This window comes from Salmo salar, chromosome 18, assembly GCF_965601325.2.
Source record: "Salmo salar chromosome 18, fSalSal1, whole genome shotgun sequence".
Classification (NCBI taxonomy): Eukaryota; Metazoa; Chordata; class Actinopteri; order Salmoniformes; family Salmonidae; genus Salmo; species Salmo salar.
In genome coordinates this window covers 28,711,877-28,730,110 of record NC_138308.1, presented here as the reverse complement: position 1 = coordinate 28,730,110, position 18,234 = coordinate 28,711,877, and the positions used below count along the sequence as shown (strand labels likewise).

The 18,234-nt window shown below is 41.3% G+C and overlaps 1 protein-coding gene across 1 annotated transcript; it reads left to right on the top strand.

The window, feature by feature from the left end:
• Positions 1-1,939: 1,939 nt before the first annotated feature.
• LOC106577181 (monocarboxylate transporter 12-B) lies at positions 1,940-17,488 on the top strand. The gene is made up of 7 exons (XM_014155001.3): positions 1,940-2,084; positions 5,057-5,385; positions 7,975-8,078; positions 12,678-12,821; positions 12,974-13,988; positions 14,207-14,466; positions 14,648-17,488. The coding sequence occupies exons 2-7, from the start codon at positions 5,267-5,269 to the stop codon at positions 14,890-14,892; spliced, it is 1,887 nt and encodes a 628-aa protein (XP_014010476.1). The 5' UTR covers positions 1,940-2,084; positions 5,057-5,266; the 3' UTR covers positions 14,893-17,488.
• Positions 17,489-18,234: the final 746 nt, after the last annotated feature.

Genomic DNA, 18,234 nt, shown 5'->3' with positions numbered 1-18,234 from the left:
CTCAGTTGCTGGAGAGGAAGGAAACTGTTCAGGGATTTCACCATGAGGACAATGGTGATTTTAAAACAATTACAGAGTTGAATGGCTGCTATATGATAAAACTGAGGATGGATAAACAACATTGTAATCCCTCCAAAATACAAACCTAAAAGACAAAGTGAAAACATGGAAGCTTGTACAGAATACAAATATTCCAAAATAAATAAACTTTTTTTCCTGAATATTTACAGCAAATCCAACACATCACAACACTGAGTACCACTCTTGATATCTTCTATATGTGGTGGCTGCATCATGTTATGGGTATGCTTGTCATCGGCAAGGATTAGGGAGTTTTTCAGGATAAAAAATAAACATAAGAGCGTCTGCTAAAGAACTAAATTGTAAATGTAATGGAACAAATTATTTAGGAGAATTATAATTTTTTGTACAATTTTGGCAGTTGAGGTTGAATAGCCCTTCAAAGTTCAACAAATATGTAAAGTATACACCAACCAATGGACTACCAATTCCCAAGAAAGCCAAGTAGGCCAGTAGTGACATTGCAAGTACAGAGAATATTTGAATGCTGTCATTGACATTTTGCTCTTGTCGTTGGTTACAACTTTAGTCTTATTGTTGCTCTGTTACTTTGTGGAACTGAGTATTCCAAGGCCATGCACAGATAACATGTAGGATCAGATGATTGGTATACAGTGGATTCAGAAAGTATTCAGACCCCTTGATTTTTTCCATATTTTGTTACATTACAGCCTTATTCTAAAATGTATGTTTTTTTTATAATGTCCTCATCAATCTACACACAATACCCCATAATGACAAAGCGAAAACAGGTTTTTAGAAAGTATTCAGACCCTTTTCTATGAGACTCGTAATTGAGCTCAGGTGCATCCTGTTTCCACTGATCATCCTTGAGATGTTTCTACAACTTGATTGGAGTCCGCCTGTGGCAAAGTCAATTGATTGGACATGATTTGGAAAGGCACACACCTGGCTATATAACGTCTCACAGTTGATGAAAACCTGCTCCAGAGTGTTCAGGACCTCAGACTGGGGTGAAGGTTCACCTTCAAACAGGACAACAACCCTAAGCACACAGCCAAGACAATGCAGGAGTGGCTACGGGACAAGTCTCTGAATGCCCCTGAGTGGCCCAGTCAAAGCCCGGACTTGAACCCGATTGAACATCTCTGGAGAGACCTGAAAATAGCTGTGCAGCGTTGCAGCGTTGCTCCCCATCCAACCTGACAGAGCTTGAGAGGATCTGCACAGAAGAATTGGAAAAACTCCCCAAATACAGGTGTGCCAAGCTTGTAGCGTCATACCCAAGAAGACTCGAGGCTGTAATTGCTGCCAAAGGTGCTTCAACAAAGTACTGAGTAAAGGGTATGAATACTTATGTAAATGCGATATTAAGACGCTACAAGCTTGGCACACCTGTATGTTTGTTTTTATAATTAGTTTGTTTTCCCCCTCAAAATGGCTTTATTACAGAAATATGCCTCATCTAGGCCACTTGTGTGTGGTACAACAATGATACATATTAATCATTGGTGCAACAGGCTCAATGGATCAATGGAGAATCTTCATTGAAAGTGAGACACCTATGCCTGTCCTTTTCAAGAGGAATGGTAATTTCGAGGATAATAAAGCATGAAAATGAATTCATAAAATAACTCAGTGTTGTGGACACTAAAGATAAACACTAAAATATATATGGTGGGAGGGTGAGGGATAATTCCCCTTAGTCAACAAGTAGATAAGGAGAGTTTCACATGCGAGCATGTGTTTCTGGGAGCAGAAGTGGAGGGTGTACACAGTTTATGTGCATAATGGCTTAATTCCAGGGTGGGTGGGGTGCTTGTAGTCAGGAGGAGGGGTCGGTCACGCCCCTTTGATGCTGCGTATGCAAATCACTTGGTTTTCCGGAGTTCCTTGAACTATAAGTCGCAGAATGATGGGGACCGCCGGGCACAAAAGGCACTATAAAAACGTGGAAAATAATAGGATACCTCACTCGTGAGTGTATTCAGCGTAATGCGCGGAAGAGGCAAGCGACGATACCGTTAATCGTGGGTGTTGATGTAAGTATTGTCAAGCTGTCTAATTTAGTTAGGTCATAGTTGCACAGTATACATTGTGACTTGCAGAACTACTTCGCATATACAACTCGTGAATGCAAATGTTTTGTACCTATTTTCTTGTGTAAACCAGCTTTTGATGTATTATAGCCTATTCCTCATCATCCTTATTTAATATGGAAAGGCCAATGGTTATTTTAATGCAGCACGGAGGATTTTATGAACCCTGTTCAATAAATATAAAACATTTTGGGATATGTAAACCTGCAAACCGAGTTGACGTTGTGTTTGTCTGAAGGGTTTCTTAGATGGCAAAATGTTCTGAATTTAGGCTAATTTAGTTTTTTTGCTCAATTGTTTTCGGTAAGTAATAACATTTCCAACATAGCGTTTCGAACATGTATTCAATATTTAAATTGGCTGCTTTTCATAGGAAGAAAATCCAGCCTCCTTTGTTGTAGTAGTTTATGACGCGTCTGTATGTCCCTTCCCTTGAAAGAGGCTGTGTGAATCACATAGCCCTAGGTGAGAAGGGATTCCAGAGGGATGGTGCTGAACTATTATCTGATTGAGCCCTCTGATGGAGCCCAAAGACGTTAAGAAAAACAATTATACTAAGAAACGCTATTTACAGTAGGTCTTGTGATTTGCTTGTCTCTGAGATAAGCAACATTACTTGCATCTACAGAATATTCATATTACTAATTGACAAATATTATTGAAATCCCCAAAAACAATAGTATAACTGTCCCACCTCCATGTTTCGGGCATGCCAAAATCCATGGGGGTGGGATTGTTATTAGTGCCAGTGGAGAGAAATGTTGTGCTACCAAAAAGAGTTAAACTGGTTTGATCTGGTCAGTCAGGAAGCCATCCCCCATAGGTTGAGTGGCTTGAAAAGTGGCAGTGTGGTGCCAGCAAACTGCATGGTGACTACTGAGTCACATGGAGAAACCACCAGCAAACAAAGGGGCCCCCTTGGACGGTAATAGTCCACTGTTTACTGGACTCTTCACACTCTTATCTCTTCTATCTCTTTCTCTATCTACACTCACATTACATTTAGCAGACACTCTTACCCAGAGCGACTTACAGTTGCATTCATCTTAAGGTAGCTAGGCAAGACAACCACATATCGAAGTCATAGTAAAGACATTTCTATGTAAAAAGCCCAATGCACTTACATGTGAAGTTCATAAGAGTGTCAATATTTTTGAGAAATTAAAGCATATCTAACCATTTTCCATAGTAGAACAATTTGAATAAGCAAAGGCTTTTGGTCTTGTTTGGTGGTGAAGCTCATTAGAATAATTATCCACTTCACTTACTGTAGTTCTATAACCAACATATATATTTTTTAATTCAAGGTGTCATATCATAGCTGACACCCCATTATTTCTGCAGACGTCTTTGAATCTTAAAATGTGGTAACATAAAGAGCCAAGGTAGTTTTTACTGTCATTCTGTTACAAAACTTAACCTCTGCACTGTTCTTCGAGTTCATTTGTTTTTGTCAAATTTTCTGTGGAAATTGTTCGAAGTAGTAATGGTTTGTTTAACTTTGAAATCAATGGTTTTTGTTTGGCATACATTATAAAGTGAGTAAGTGGAGTCTCGGCGTCATTCTGTTACCGTGGAATTACCCAGAAGTAAAACATACTCAATAAATTCACCAGTCAGCCGCTAGTAAGATAAGACACGTGTTTCAGTGTCAAAAATGTTTGACCATTAAAAATCCTATTTTCCCGCTATCAATAACTTTAACCCCCAAAACACTAAACCTAACCCTTAAGCTTCAAATAGCATTTGAACAAATTCAGGACGATTTGAACAAGTTATTGTTTTCCCACCTTTTCAGGAAATTCAGGTGAAGTGTTAGGACATATGGGGTCCTGATAATGTAGGAAAACAAGTACATACACACACACACACACACAATGAATGGATCCCACCCCCCCTATCTCTCCCCCTCTCTCTTCTTTCTCTTTAAGGATGTAAATGCTATGCAAATGTAGGAATTGGAATTTAAAGAGCACATAAGGATTAACAGATTGACCACTCAGGTGGTCATAATGAGACATTCAACATGTCCTCCTGCAGTTATCTGACCACATCCCCAGGATGGTCTTGAACTTGACCTGATTAGTTTGGTCCCCATTTGTAGCTTATATGACTCCTACATCTCATCCTTATCAATGTGAATGTAAACATGACCATACAATTCTCACCAGGTATGTGTGTTGTTTGGGATGTTCCTAGGTGGCAGGGCCAGAGTGGCTACTCTAGTGGGTCCATGTTTGACCCACCCTTGTAGTCTGAACAGCGTGCTACAGCTAGGGAGGAGGGAAACGTGACATAGACACGGTTTTTTTTCTTCTTCAAATAACGGGGAGTTGTGTTGTTTTCAGCTACAATGTGTTGAAGCATATGATAGTCCCTCTCTCAGTGTCACACCAGAGCGCAGCACTGGAGAAAGGAGAATCCTGGCCTTTGTTTGGTTTTGTACGCTGCGTCTCCGTGCAAGGTTCCGCATCAACAACACGTCTTTTCTTCGCCCTACTGGGATCTCTACTGGTCCATTGGGGTAGCCTTTTGTTTGGACAGTTTTTGTTCATCTGTCCGCTAAAGATGCCGATGAAGCTGTTGCTAGAAAATGAAGATGTTGATGGTCAATTGAATTAGAGACCGAGACCTTAAAGTGATTCATTCCAAATGCCTTGGCCTTGTTTTGAGGCTGTATGTGATATAGTTATTGTTCATGTTTGTGGTCGAAATGGGCCATATCATTCCTATACAAAATTGTTTATCAAACATGTATCCTTTTTTAAAATTGTGACCTTACATCTGGCAGCAGATTTTCACCATAGAAACACAAACTGTATTGTAATAGTAAGTAACTACTAGGATGTGATATCAGACAGTTTTTTTAAAAACATTGTAAATATCCTCTTGTGTTCTACACTGCCTTACCATAGACAGCTGCTCCCACGCCTGGTGCTGCAGAGAATAAAAGAAGGGGTCAACAGAGACAAGCCCTGGAGTTGTGCGGAGTGTGGTTGGGTTTGGTGATCTTCCTGGAGGACGCATATTACCGTAACACAGAACAGCACAGGAGCCAGCCCCAGGACCAGAGGGGAAGGTAGCAAAAGAGAGGCCAGCAGCAGCACGGCGGTGGCACAGAAGGAATGACACCAGAGGGAAAAAGTCCCAGAGGGGCACCGGTAGCCCCTCCTGATGGAGGCTGGGGATGGATGGTTGTGGCCGGCTGCTTCCTAGTCACCATCTGCACCCGTGCTGTCACTAGGTGAGCCTTTGGAGCTGTGTGTGTGTGTGTCAGGGGGACTATAGTCCTCAAGTCAAATGTTATTGGTCACATACAGATATTTAGCAGATGTTATTGTGGGTGTAGTGAAATGTTTGTGTTCTTAGCTCCAACAGTGCAGTAATATCTAACAATTCACAACAGTACACACATCTAAAAGTAAAATAAGAAATATATAATATTAGGACGAGCAATGTCGGAGTGGCATTGACTACAATACAGTAGAATATAATATAAACATATGAAATTAGTAAAACAGTCTGCAAACATTATTAAAGGGACCCGTGATTCCATGTCTATGTACACAGGGCAGCAGCCTCGAAGGTGCAGGGATGAGTAACCGGGTAGAAGTTGGGGAATTGGGTGACACAAGGAGATTGAACTGAACCTTTCATAACACCTCATTTGCATGTTTGTGACATCGTAGAATCTCTGGATATGTTTTGCCCTTGTTGTCTTTTTGCAGAGTTTTTGCAAGGTATGTGTTTTGTCCTGACAGCTGCTAGGCTCCCATGGTGAGGATTATTTTGTGTGAAGATAACTTTGGGATATTACAGCGGGCGGTTGACGTTGAATGCAATATAAACTGAAATGAAATCAGACATCATGTTAATGTTGTTGTCCCTTTATCTGTTCCATGCATGTCAGGTGACATCATGTTTCTGTATGATCAGTGTGATCTAACTAGCTGTTTTGGGAACCAGTCAGGTTTGTGATGAGTCAGCGATTCGTTTAGCCTTTTGTCAGCTCAGATTTAAAAAGGCATGCTTTTAAATCAGACACCCGGACACATAGTCAACACAGGTTTGGTACCTATTGTGTGTTTCTGTTAGGTATTGTTGAGTCCCTAGTGACAGAAAATATTGTTTATGCATACAAATGCCACTTTTCATGTAAGTGAAGAAGTTACAAGGACTTTATGTATGTATTTCGTGTCACACACTTTAAAAAAAATCAGACTGGCTAGTAAGATGCTCTGGTTTAAGTTTGATTACACTGGTACTTGGTAGGTTGGTGAATGCTGCGCTCCTCTGAGTTGGACTGTTCCTCCTTCTCTAGGTAGCTTAAGAGAGAGAGAATTAAAATTCCACTCTCCACATGTGCTTTGGTCACATGCCATAAGCCTTCACAGTGTAAAAAAACCCTTACATAATTTTTAAACGCTCAGCATGAACAAACTATACAGTCAGCTTAGGTTATTGGTTATTGGGTACCGTGTTGCTGAATGGAACTACTGTAACTCAAACAATTCCTCAACTCTATTCCTCAACTCTATTTCTCAACTCGATTCCTCAACTCTCGATTACTCAATTATATTAATCAAATCTATTCCTGAACTATATTAATCAAATCTATTCCTGAACTATATTAATCAAATCTATTCCTCAACTATATTAATCAAATCTATTCCTCAACTATATTAATCAAATCTATTCCTCAACTATATTAATCAAATCTATTCCTCACTTATCCCGTATTTAGTGTTTTGATTTAATCGTGTTTTTCTTTAGGGATTCATGTCAGTGCACTTAAATTCAGTCACTGGTCTTAATTTCTAAATTGTATCGACAAATCTCATTATTGTGGCATACACTGAGAATACAAAACATTAACAACACCTGCTATTTCTATGACAGACTGACTTGGTGAATTAAGGTGAAAGCTATGATCCCTTATTGATGTCACTTGTTAAATCCACTTCAACCAGTGTAGATGAAGGGGAGGAGACAGGTTGAATAAGTATTTTTAAGTCTTGAGACAATTCAAATCAAATTTTATTTGTCACATACACGTGTTCAGCACATGTTATTGCGGGTCTAGCGAAATGCTTGTGTTTCTAGCTCCAACAGTACAGTAATATCTAACAATTTCACAACAATACACACAAATCTAAAGGAATAGAATTAAGAATGTATAAATATATGGACGAGCAATGTCAGAGTGGCATAGACTAACATACAGTAGAATAGCATACAATATATACATATGAGATGAGTAATGCAAAATATGTAAATATATTAAAGTGACTAGTGTTCCATTATTAAAGTGGCCAGTGATGATTTCAAGTCTATGTATGTAGGGCAGCAGCCTCTCATGTGCTAGTGATGGCAGAGATGTGGAATGTGTATGTATGCCATTCAGAGGGTGAATGGGCAAGACAAAACATTTAAGTACCTTTGAACAGGGTATGGTAGTAGGTGCCAGGCGCACCGGTTTGAGTGTCTAAAGAACTGCAACACTGCTGGGATTTTCACGCTCAACAGTTTTCCATGTGTTTCAAGAATGATCTACCACCCAAAGGACATCCAACCAACTTGACACAACTGAGTCAACATCCCTGTGGAACACTTTTGACACCTTGTAGAATCCATGCCCTGACGATTTGAGGCTGTTCTGAGGGCAAAAGGGTCTCAATATTAGGAAGGTGTTCCTAATGTTTTTTACCCTCAGTGTATATACTATGTCCATGTCAAATAAACCAGTCCAGTCCTATACCTGATTATACCCTGAAGAACAGTTTGCCAGTGCAATGTTGAAACTTACACGGTTCTTTCTCCTTTTTATTTTTAGATGTGTGTCAATCTTCTTTGTGGAGTTCCAGATGCACTTTGGTCGGGACTACTCTGGCACGGCCTGGATCCACTCGCTAGTCGACTGCACCACCTTCCTCTTTGGTGAGAGTCAGCCATGACTAGAGGATTTCCTTACCAGCAATTTGAACACCTTGAGTGTCCCTTTTTATTAAAAAAAATGTATTTATGTATTTATTGTCTGGGTTTAATTAATTCTCAAGCTATTTATAATTATCTCTGGGGCCTGAGGAAATTATACCTCCAAAGATTCTGTTAGCTATAAAAGGAGCAGAAACAGATTCACAAGCATAAAAGCACAGATTAAGTGTACTAGTAGTGCACTTTATACTCACAATAAATTAAAAAGAAATATATGCCCCTAATAATTATGATTGGGAGGTAGCGCATTATGATAAGGAATTTGTCTACCTCGAACATACGCCTTTCCTTATCAGGAAATGGCAAATCTTGATACATCTGCTGTGTAACACAGAAACCCGGACCCAGTTCTCCTTGAACATTATGCTGTGATTAGGACTGCCCAAGGAGACCCCAAATAACACATTTCTGAAGAAAAAAAATGATTGTTTTCTTCCTGACGTAATAGACAATGTATTATAAAATGTGTGGTTTGCATCACCTTATATGTCACATGAACATTTCAAGTGACGACACTTCGCCAAAAAGGAATATCATTCTTTGAAAATTTACTCAGGCGTCTCTGGACATATTCTGAGCATTTTGCATGCATTGAATCTCAGACATGCACACTTTACTCAGTACTTTCTTGAAGCACCTTTGGCAGCGATTACAGCCTCGAGTCTTCTTGGGTTTGACGCTACAAGCTTGGCACTCCTGTATTTGGGGAGTTTCTCCCATTCATCTCTGCAGATCCTCTCAAGCTCTGTCAGGTTGGATGGGGAGCGTTGCTGCACAGCTATTTTCAGGTCTCTCCAGAGATGTTCAATCAGGTTCAAGTCTGGGCTCTGGCTGGGCCACTCAAGGACATTCAAAAACTTGTCCCGAAGCCACTCCTGCATTGTCTTGGCTGTGTACTTAGGGTCGTTGTCCTGTTGGAAGGTGAACCATTTCCCCAGTGTGAGGTCCTGAGCACTCTGGAGCAGGTTTTCATCAAGGATCTCTCTGTACTTTGCTCCGTTTATCTTTCCCTTGATCCTGACTAGTCTCCCAGTCCATGCAGCTGAAAAACATCCTTACAGCATGATGCTGCCACCACCATGCTTCACCGTAGGGATGGTGCCAGCTTTCCTTCAGATGTGACGCTTGGCATTAAGGCCAAAGAGTTCAATCTTGGTTTCATCAGAACAGAGAATCTTGTTTCTCATGGTCTGAGAGTCCTTTAGGTGCCTTTTGGCAAACTCCAAGCGGGCTGTCATGTGCTTTTTACTGAGGAATGGTTTCTGTCTGGCCACTCTACCATAAAGGCCTGGTTGGTGGAATGCTGCAGAGATGGTTGTCCTTCTGGAAGGTTCTCCCTTCTCCACAGAGGAACTCTGGAGCTCTGTCAGAGTGACCATCAGGTTCTTGGTCACCTCCCTGAGCATGACCCTTCTCAACCAATTGCTCATTTTGGACAGGTGGCCAGCTTTAGGAAGAGTCTTCTTCCATTTTAAGAATGATGGAGGCCTCTGTGTTCTTGGGGACCTTCAATGCTGCAGACATCATGTCCATTCAATTAAATTTACCACAGGTGGACTCCAATTGTCACGCCCTGACCTGAGAGCCGTTTTTCTCTGTTTAGTTAGGTCAGGGTGTGATATGGGGTGGGCATTCTATGTATTTATATTTCTATGTTTTGGCCAGGTATGGTTTCCAATCAGAGGCAGCTGTCTATCGTTGTCTCTGATTGGGAACTATACTTAGGCAGCCTTTTCCCATCTGTGTTTTGTGGGTAGTTGTTTTCTGTTTTGTATTTCGTTACCTGATGGAACTGTTTGGCTTTTCGTTTTGTTTCTTTGTTCTAGTGTTTCATTGTTTAATAAATTAATAATTAACACTTACCACGCTGCGCTTTGGTCCCCTTCCTCCAACGACAGCCGTAACACCAATCAAGTTATAGAAACATCTCAAGGATGATCAATGGAAACAGGATGCACCTGTGCTCAATTTCGAGTCTCATAGCAAACAGTCTGAATACTTCTGTAAATGTGATATTTCGTTTTTTTATTTTGCAAAAATTTCTAAACCTGTTTTTGCTTTGTCATTATGGGGTATGAGGTATTGTGTGTAGATTGATGAGGAAAATGCTTTGTTTAATCCATTTTAGAATAAGGCTGTAACATAACAAAATGTGTAAAAAGGGAAGGCGTTTGAAAACTTTCCAAATGCACTGTATATGCCCAATGACCTCAAAAGAACATGTGCTCTTAATAAGTAAGATTAGAAGATGGAGCATTAGGATAAGAGAGTTGTCTACCCAAGCCTTTGCCTTTCCTAATCATGACATGGCAATCTTGATACACCTGCTGTAACTTTGCAAAAGGAAATGACATAATCTGGAACATTAACATGATGATTACATGAAACGATTTGACCAGCTGTCTTCACCTGATTTTAGTACCCCTCAGCTATTGTAAAAGTTGTGTGAGGGCTGTCTGGGCACATGCAGTGCAGTCTGGGCAATCCCCAGGAGTGACTTTGGAATCATGGGGATAAGTGGCGGTCGGTGCCGTGATAGACACTGACACATTTAACACCGACTTGCACTCTCTTGCTAGTATCTATCTGATCTAGGGTGTGATTATTAGTCCAACAGTTGCAAATCTGAGTTTCTGTTGGGCAAATTCAGGTATGTTTATCCCCTTTTCGTTCCATTTGCTTCCGTTTAAGAAACGTTTTTCAACAGAATCAGCAGAATGAATACACCCTTGATCACACGCAAAGACAGTTCACTTTCATAGCAGCCACATACAAACAGCATGATCACTTTGCTCGTTGTGTATATATAATTCCTTCTCGCAACTATCTATGCGCTCTCCTCTCACCTTTTCCCTTCGCCTGTGGACTTCAGTGCACAACACATCAGCTGGCAGTGACCAGGCAAAAAACCTTCCCAAGTCAAACCATATCATGACTGCTAACCGCTACACACAGCCTACATTGTCATAGTCAACATAGCTACTAGAACTAATGTGTTAGTAACCCCACTACAATTATCCCGTGTGGCTCAATTGGTAGAGCATGGTTCTTGCCACACCAGGGTTGTGGGTTTGATTCCCACAAGGGACCAGTATGAAAATGTCTGCCCTCACTACTGTAAGTTGCTCTGGATAAGAGTGTCTACTAAAATGTAAAAAATCATGCATTGCAGTTTAGTAGTTACACTGGCAGGCCCTGGTGGCAATAAATGAATAAATGCTTACCTTGACTTGGAAGAGTTCCAGTGTTGGATAGACAGCTAGCTAACATAGCATCCCTCTCTGTTTGAATAGGCTAAACTAGCTAGCTAAGTGAACATTTAAAAAAATACATTGAAATATCTGTGGTTTCATTTGTTAAACTATTGTCTTTCTCTCTCTTTGAGTCAACTACTCACCACATTGTATGCACTGCAGTGCTAGCTAGCTGTAGCTTCTGCTTTCAGTACAAGATTCATTCTCTGATCCTTTGATTGGGTGGACAACATGTCAGTTCATGCTGGAAGAGCTCTGGTACGTTGGAGGACGTCCTCCGGAAGTTGTCATAATTACTGTGTAAGTCCATGAGGCTCCTTGGTTTTGTATTGAAGTCAATGTACCCAGAGGAGGACAGAAGCTAGCGCTCTTCCGGCTGCACCATAGTGCTACCCTACAGAGTGCTGTTGACGCTACTGTAGACCTTCATTGCAAACCAGTGTGTTTTAATCAATTATTTGGTGACTTGAAAATATTGAGTATAGTTTTATCTAAAAAGGATAACTTTTTTTAATGTTTCACTATTTGTATTTTTATGAAATTCACTGAGGAGGATGGTCCTCCCCTTTCTCCTCTGAGTAGCCTCCACTGATGGGGATTCCACAGCCCCTTGGAAACATCTGTTGATGATAAGAGATATAGGGAAAGATAATAATGTTTTTAGTCATATTGAGACTAAAGTCTCTTTAGAAAATGAGCTGTGCACAATACAAAAACGAACACATCAATAGGCAATTATAGATAAACATAAATATACACATTAAATACACATTACGATACAAAACACAGTAAATTAAAACAAACACATTCTTCATTATAAAAATTCTCTCCCAGCTGTATGACTTCCCCTAGGGACCCCAAAGTATCCAATCGAAAGCTAGTTTGTTTGTTTTGCCACTTAGGTTAGTTTGAACAGGGCGGTGTCGATCCTGATGCACTTTTTACTGATATTCAAGGATTTACATCAAATAATTAAACTTGGCCCCAATTTATCATTAGCCTGGACTTACATAACATCTGTGCCAGAGTTTGTTGGACTTTTACAAGCGGTTGTTTAATGAGCCATTAACAGTTTCACTGTACTGGCCGTGTGTTCTTAGACTTGCATGGCTTAATCTTTGAGTCAAGCATGTACTACTGGTCTGCTCTGAACTTTCATGTCAATAACAGACTTGATGTGTATTACAATGGATTGAGTCTCAGCTACATCCAATCCAAGCGATAAGTCTGTCACATTTTCCTCTTGATGTGAGGATGATAACTTTGTCTATGTATTGTTTTTTTCCAGCTCCTCTTGGCAGCTTCATCGGGAACCGTCTGTCCACCCAAGCCACTGTGATCATGGGAGGGGTCCTGTCCTCTGCCGGCCTGATCCTCAGCTCCTTTGCCACCAGTCTGGAGTACCTCTACCTCACCCTGGGCGTCCTCACAGGTACGGCCCCGTCTCTCACTAGAGATGTCATCACATTGTTTTTAGGACTTTGGCACAAGAGGGTGCTGTTGCATTATGGATACTTATGTTGATTCTAATGACAGATCAGAACTGTAGCTGTCATGACTCCATCCCCAACTCTCTCCTCGTAGGGTTGGGATTTGCCCTCAGCTACACTCCAGCGGTGGCCATGGTTGGGTCCTATTTCAACGAGAGGAAAGCACTGGCCTATGGGATAGCAATGTCTGGGACTGGGATTGGGACCTTCATCCTGGCCCCTGCTGTGCATCTCCTGATTGAACATTACTCCTGGAGGGGGGCCTTGCTGATTCTGGGAGGGTTTGTGTCCAACCTGTGTGTCTGCGGGGCCCTTATGAGGCCCTTGGTGCCTAAAGGTAGAGGACAGAGGTGGCACAAGACAGCAGAGCTTGAGAATGGGTATGCCATCCCATTGGTGAATGCCAAGCTAGCAGAAGGGAAGGTAATGGACACAACACTTCCATTCATAAAGCCGTTGGACCCCAATACAGAGTTTGTGAATGTAACAGATGTTAAGTTTGAAACTGATAAACTTGCAGAAATTAAACTCACTGAAATGAAACTAGCAGAGGCACTCCTTGCTAATGTACAACTAGCTGACTCGAGGCTGGCAGACATGACGATAGTAGAGGGCATGGTTGTGAATGTGAATAGCGCGCTAACAGAGAAAATGCTTGAAGAGATCAAGCTAGCGGATCAAAATCTAGCCAACGGGAAGCTGAAGGACATTAAACTAATGGAGAACCTTGTCATCGGTAGCCAGCTCGCTGATGTTAAGCCTGTAGACACAAAGGTTGCTGATGCAAAACTAGCGGAGTTAGTAGATGCCAAGGTTCTGGCTGGCCTTGCTGCCCCTGGGCCAATTGGTGCCCTGGCGGGGCCTAAGCTGGGAGGGTGCCTCTGCCTTCAGTCAATGGAGGAGTTTAGCTTCCTGCTGATGCCTGACTTCATGCTGCTGTCCGTGTCCTTCCTGTTCCTGGCGTACGGCTGCAGTGTGCCCTTTGCCTACTTGGTGCCTTATGCCCTCAGTGTGGGTGTGGAGCACCAGCAGGCTGCCTTCCTCATGTCCATCCTGGGGGTCACCGGAATCGTAGGAAACATCACGTTCAGCTGGCTCACTGACAGGAAGTATGTCACATATACAGAATAGTTTGCACCCCCCCACACACACACATTTTCTATAGAATCACCCAAATAGACTGTAGCCATAGTCAAAATATTTGTCATGACGCTTTCAAAACTTTGGTCTTGGGCCTGTCCCACACTGCATGGCCACATTCTCTAGTGTTGTAACATACTGCCAGCTGTAACATACTGCCAGCTAAGTCTGCGTTCCCCTCTTGTAGGTGTGTGAAGAAGTACCGGAAAGTGAGCTTCATGTTTGCTGTGGGTATGGAGGGTCTCTCCTGCCTCCTGATTCCTCTGCTACGTTCTTTCACCCTGCTGGTGCCTTTCTCCATGCTCTATGGCTATTTTGATGGTGCCTACTCTGCCCTCATACCAGTGGTGACGTCTGACTTGGTGGGCTCATCGTACCTATCCTCAGCCCTGGGTGTGGTCAACTTCTTACATGCCATACCCTACCTGGTTAGCCCACCAATAGGAGGTGAGGATGAGGAGAGAACAACTCAATAGTAACACACATAGTGCATGTACCATTTTCAAATTGCACATCTTGATTCTGAATATCATGATTCCATCGTTCTCAGTATGTTATAGTCTGGACTCTGTTGTTGGTATGAAACGTCCGTTGAAATTCCCAGCCTAACTCTTTCTCTTGGTTTCAGGCTGGTTGGTGGACTGGACTGGTGACTATACTGCAGCATTCTTCCTCAGTGGATTCTCTCTTATCCTCAGCTCACTGTTTCTGGCTACTGTCATGCTGATCCAACGATGCTGGGGACCACAAACATTCTCCACCAGCGATGCCGATTCAACGTTCGCCTCCTTGAAGAATGGCCAAATGGATCTACCGACGTACAAGGCAGTACATGATGAACCAAAGCTAGCAGGGACTGTCCCTGCATGTTGAGACATTTTTGTAAGCATTTTTTATTGAGTGAGTGGATGTTACTGTAATACCAAAGTGTGTTGTTCCTTAATGGAAACATCAAAATGCAGTTATTCCTGTCAACGTGAACTTGTGAAAATCCTATAACACCATCACAAATTCTGTGTTGATTACCAGTCAGGAAAAGTTACTCTATTTGTTCAAAAAAGAAAGAAAAGTTTATTAAGAATTGGTGGCTCTGTAGAATAACACTTCACTTAGTACCAGTGTTTGTTTGTTTATTATTTTGAAGATTATGTCTACATTAAACATGCAATGTAACACCAAAGTTATGCAATAATAACATATACATTTGTGTATAACATTAAATAGATTGCACTAAAATTCACTGAAGACAAGCTATTTGTACTGGGCATTTCCATGTAAAAGGACCCATGAGCACCAACATGTGAAGTGCATAGGAGCATGTCAAATGAAAGCTAAGAGTCTATATTTTTGAGAAAGTAAGGCATATTTACGTTTTCAACCATTTTCCATTCTAAAAATCAGCAAAGGCTTTGATTTCTGGTCAGATGGAAAAAGCCTTAAAAGGTCTTAGAAATACTGTGCATCAAAACACAACATTTGAACCAATCATAGACATCTATGTTTCACAAGCTAGGATAGCACAGTACAGTACACAGTACAGTGAAGCACAGTAGAGTACAGTACAGAAGAGTATCGTTCAGTACAGTAGAGTACACTATAGTCTATTCTAGGACACTAAAATAAGGATATTGCATAATTCTACCTTTGTGTACCTATTCAGGATACATCACCATGAAGAGAATGACACTCATATCCATAATTATGCATTTCTGTGTAGTACAGATCATGGACCCATGCTGTAAACACATTACCATAATTACATTACCAGATGTAAATTCACTTCACTTATTGTAGTTCAATAACCACATTTTCCCCCCCCCAAGCTCAAGGTGTCATGTCAGAGATATTTAACAGTTTTGGGAAAACTGAGGGAGATTTTTAAACTTTAAAATCAATGGTTTTTCTTTGGCATACATTCTAACGCAAAAAAATCTGAGTCAAAGCGTAATTCCGTTATCGTGGAATTGCTCTACTGTGACTGAACGCATCACTTTGTAGTGTTGTTCACAAAGTGCGTTATAAACCTACACTGTGAAATATGGACTTGTGTTTCACATACCGGTATACTAATACTAAGATGTCATTCAAGACCAAACAGAGCCATGGATGTTCAAAAGGTGCCCCCCCCCCCCCAAAAAAAAAAACAAGTGATCAATGATTCCTTCACCTGCTGCTGTGTTTGAAAATATGAGTTGAGATGTATCCATATTTTGAAAGAGGAGAATGTGTTTTATTTTTTTTTGCACATTAATGCCTACAGGGACAAAAATACCATGAATGCCTACATTTCCTATGTGTTTATCTTCACCTTTTCTAATTACATATATTTATCAATTGATAAACATGAATATGATGCCTTGTTGGGTTGCCGTCAAGCAGCACAGTCAATATTTGTACTATCGTAGAGAGTTATAATGACAGTCTTGAGTCTTCCTCTGAAAGTTCAGAACTCTTTTCTAGTTTTAAATTGTTTAAACATGTTATTATGTTGAACATCCATCTATTGGTTCCTTGTCGGATGATGTGGTGTTGAGATAAAGCAAATTGATGTTCATTCGGGGAACTGTCTCATTTGTCATGTGTCCTGTTTCTAATAATAATCCCACTCTAGTACAGACTTGAAGACCATTATTTAGTGATTATTTGACCTGCAACCATCGTCTGTACACCTAGTAGCCCTTCAGGACCTGAGTTATGAGGTCAAACGCAAACAGATTGGATAACGTTCCTGGGGAAATACATCTCTGTGCATTAGGCCTATTTCTATAGGGTCACGTACTCAGGAAGCAGCAAATGATAACCGCAGAATTCCAATATGTGAAACAACACTTACCCAATCAGATTGTTCTTTTTTATGTTGTTCCCCTCTGGAATCAAATTCCAGAAAATGTTTAATGTGTGCCTGGTATTAATGAATGAATAGTGGAAGTGAAAAAACACAGAGAATATAACCACTAATGCACGTGACTGCAAGCGAAAGCGTGATGGTGCAATGCATCTGACTGTTGATGATTCACTGTGTCAATATTTTCAATGTATCTGTCACAAAAAAATAAATACATTATTATTAGTACTGTAGTTTAATTTCTCAGAACCAAGAGATACAGCCATGCAGTCATGAACATTCACTCTGCATTTCCTTCACTCCCTGTCACGCCCTGATCTTAGAGTTCCTTTTTATGTCTCTATTTTGGTTTGGTCAGGGCGTGAGTAGGGGTGGGCATTCTATGTTCCCTATCTATGTTTTGTATTTCTGTGTTTTGGCCTGGTATGGCTCTCAATCAGGGACAGCTGTACATATTTGTCGCTGATTGGGAGCCATACTTAGGTATCCCTTTTTCCACCTGTCTGGTGTGGGAAGTTGTTTTTGCATTGCTGTGAGTAGCCTGCAAAACGGTTCGTTAAATGTGTTGCTTCTTGTTTAGTTTTTTTCTGGTTCACCGTTTATATTAAAGTATGATGAACCCAACCCACACTGCGCCTTGGTCTCATTCCAACAACGAACGTTACACTCTCCTGAAAGAAAGTAGAGTTAATATTCATGACTAGCTTTATCTCTTGATCCAGAGAAATTCAAACTAAAGCTTTAGTACTCTATATATACAAAAGTATGTGGACACCCATTTAAATTTGTGGATTCGGCTATTTCAGCCACACCCGTTGCTAACAGGTGTATAAAATCGAGCACACAGCCATGTAATCTCCATAGACAAACATTGGCAGTAGAAGGGGCCATACTGAAGAGCTCAGTGACTTTCAACATGGCACCGTCATAGGATGCCACCTTTCCAACAAGTCAGTTCGTCAAATTTCTGCCCTGTTAGAGCTGCCCCGGTCAACTATAAGTGCTATTATTGTGAAGGGGAAACGTCTAGGAGCAACAACAGCTCAACCCTGAAGTGGTAGGCCACACAAGCTCACAGAACGGGGCTGCCGAGTGCTGAAGCGCATAGCACGTAAAAATCGTCTTTCCTTGGTTGCAACACTCACTACCGAGTTCCAAACTGCCTCTGGAAGCAACATCCACACAAGAACTGTTCATTGGGAGCTTCATGAAATGGGTTTCCATGACCGAGCAGCCGCACACAAGCCTAAGATCACCATGCGCAATGCCAAGCGTCGGCTGGAGTGGTGTAAAGCTCACCGCATTGGACTCTGGAGCAGTGGAAACGCGTTCTCTGGAGTGATGAATCACTCTTCACCATCTGGCAGTCC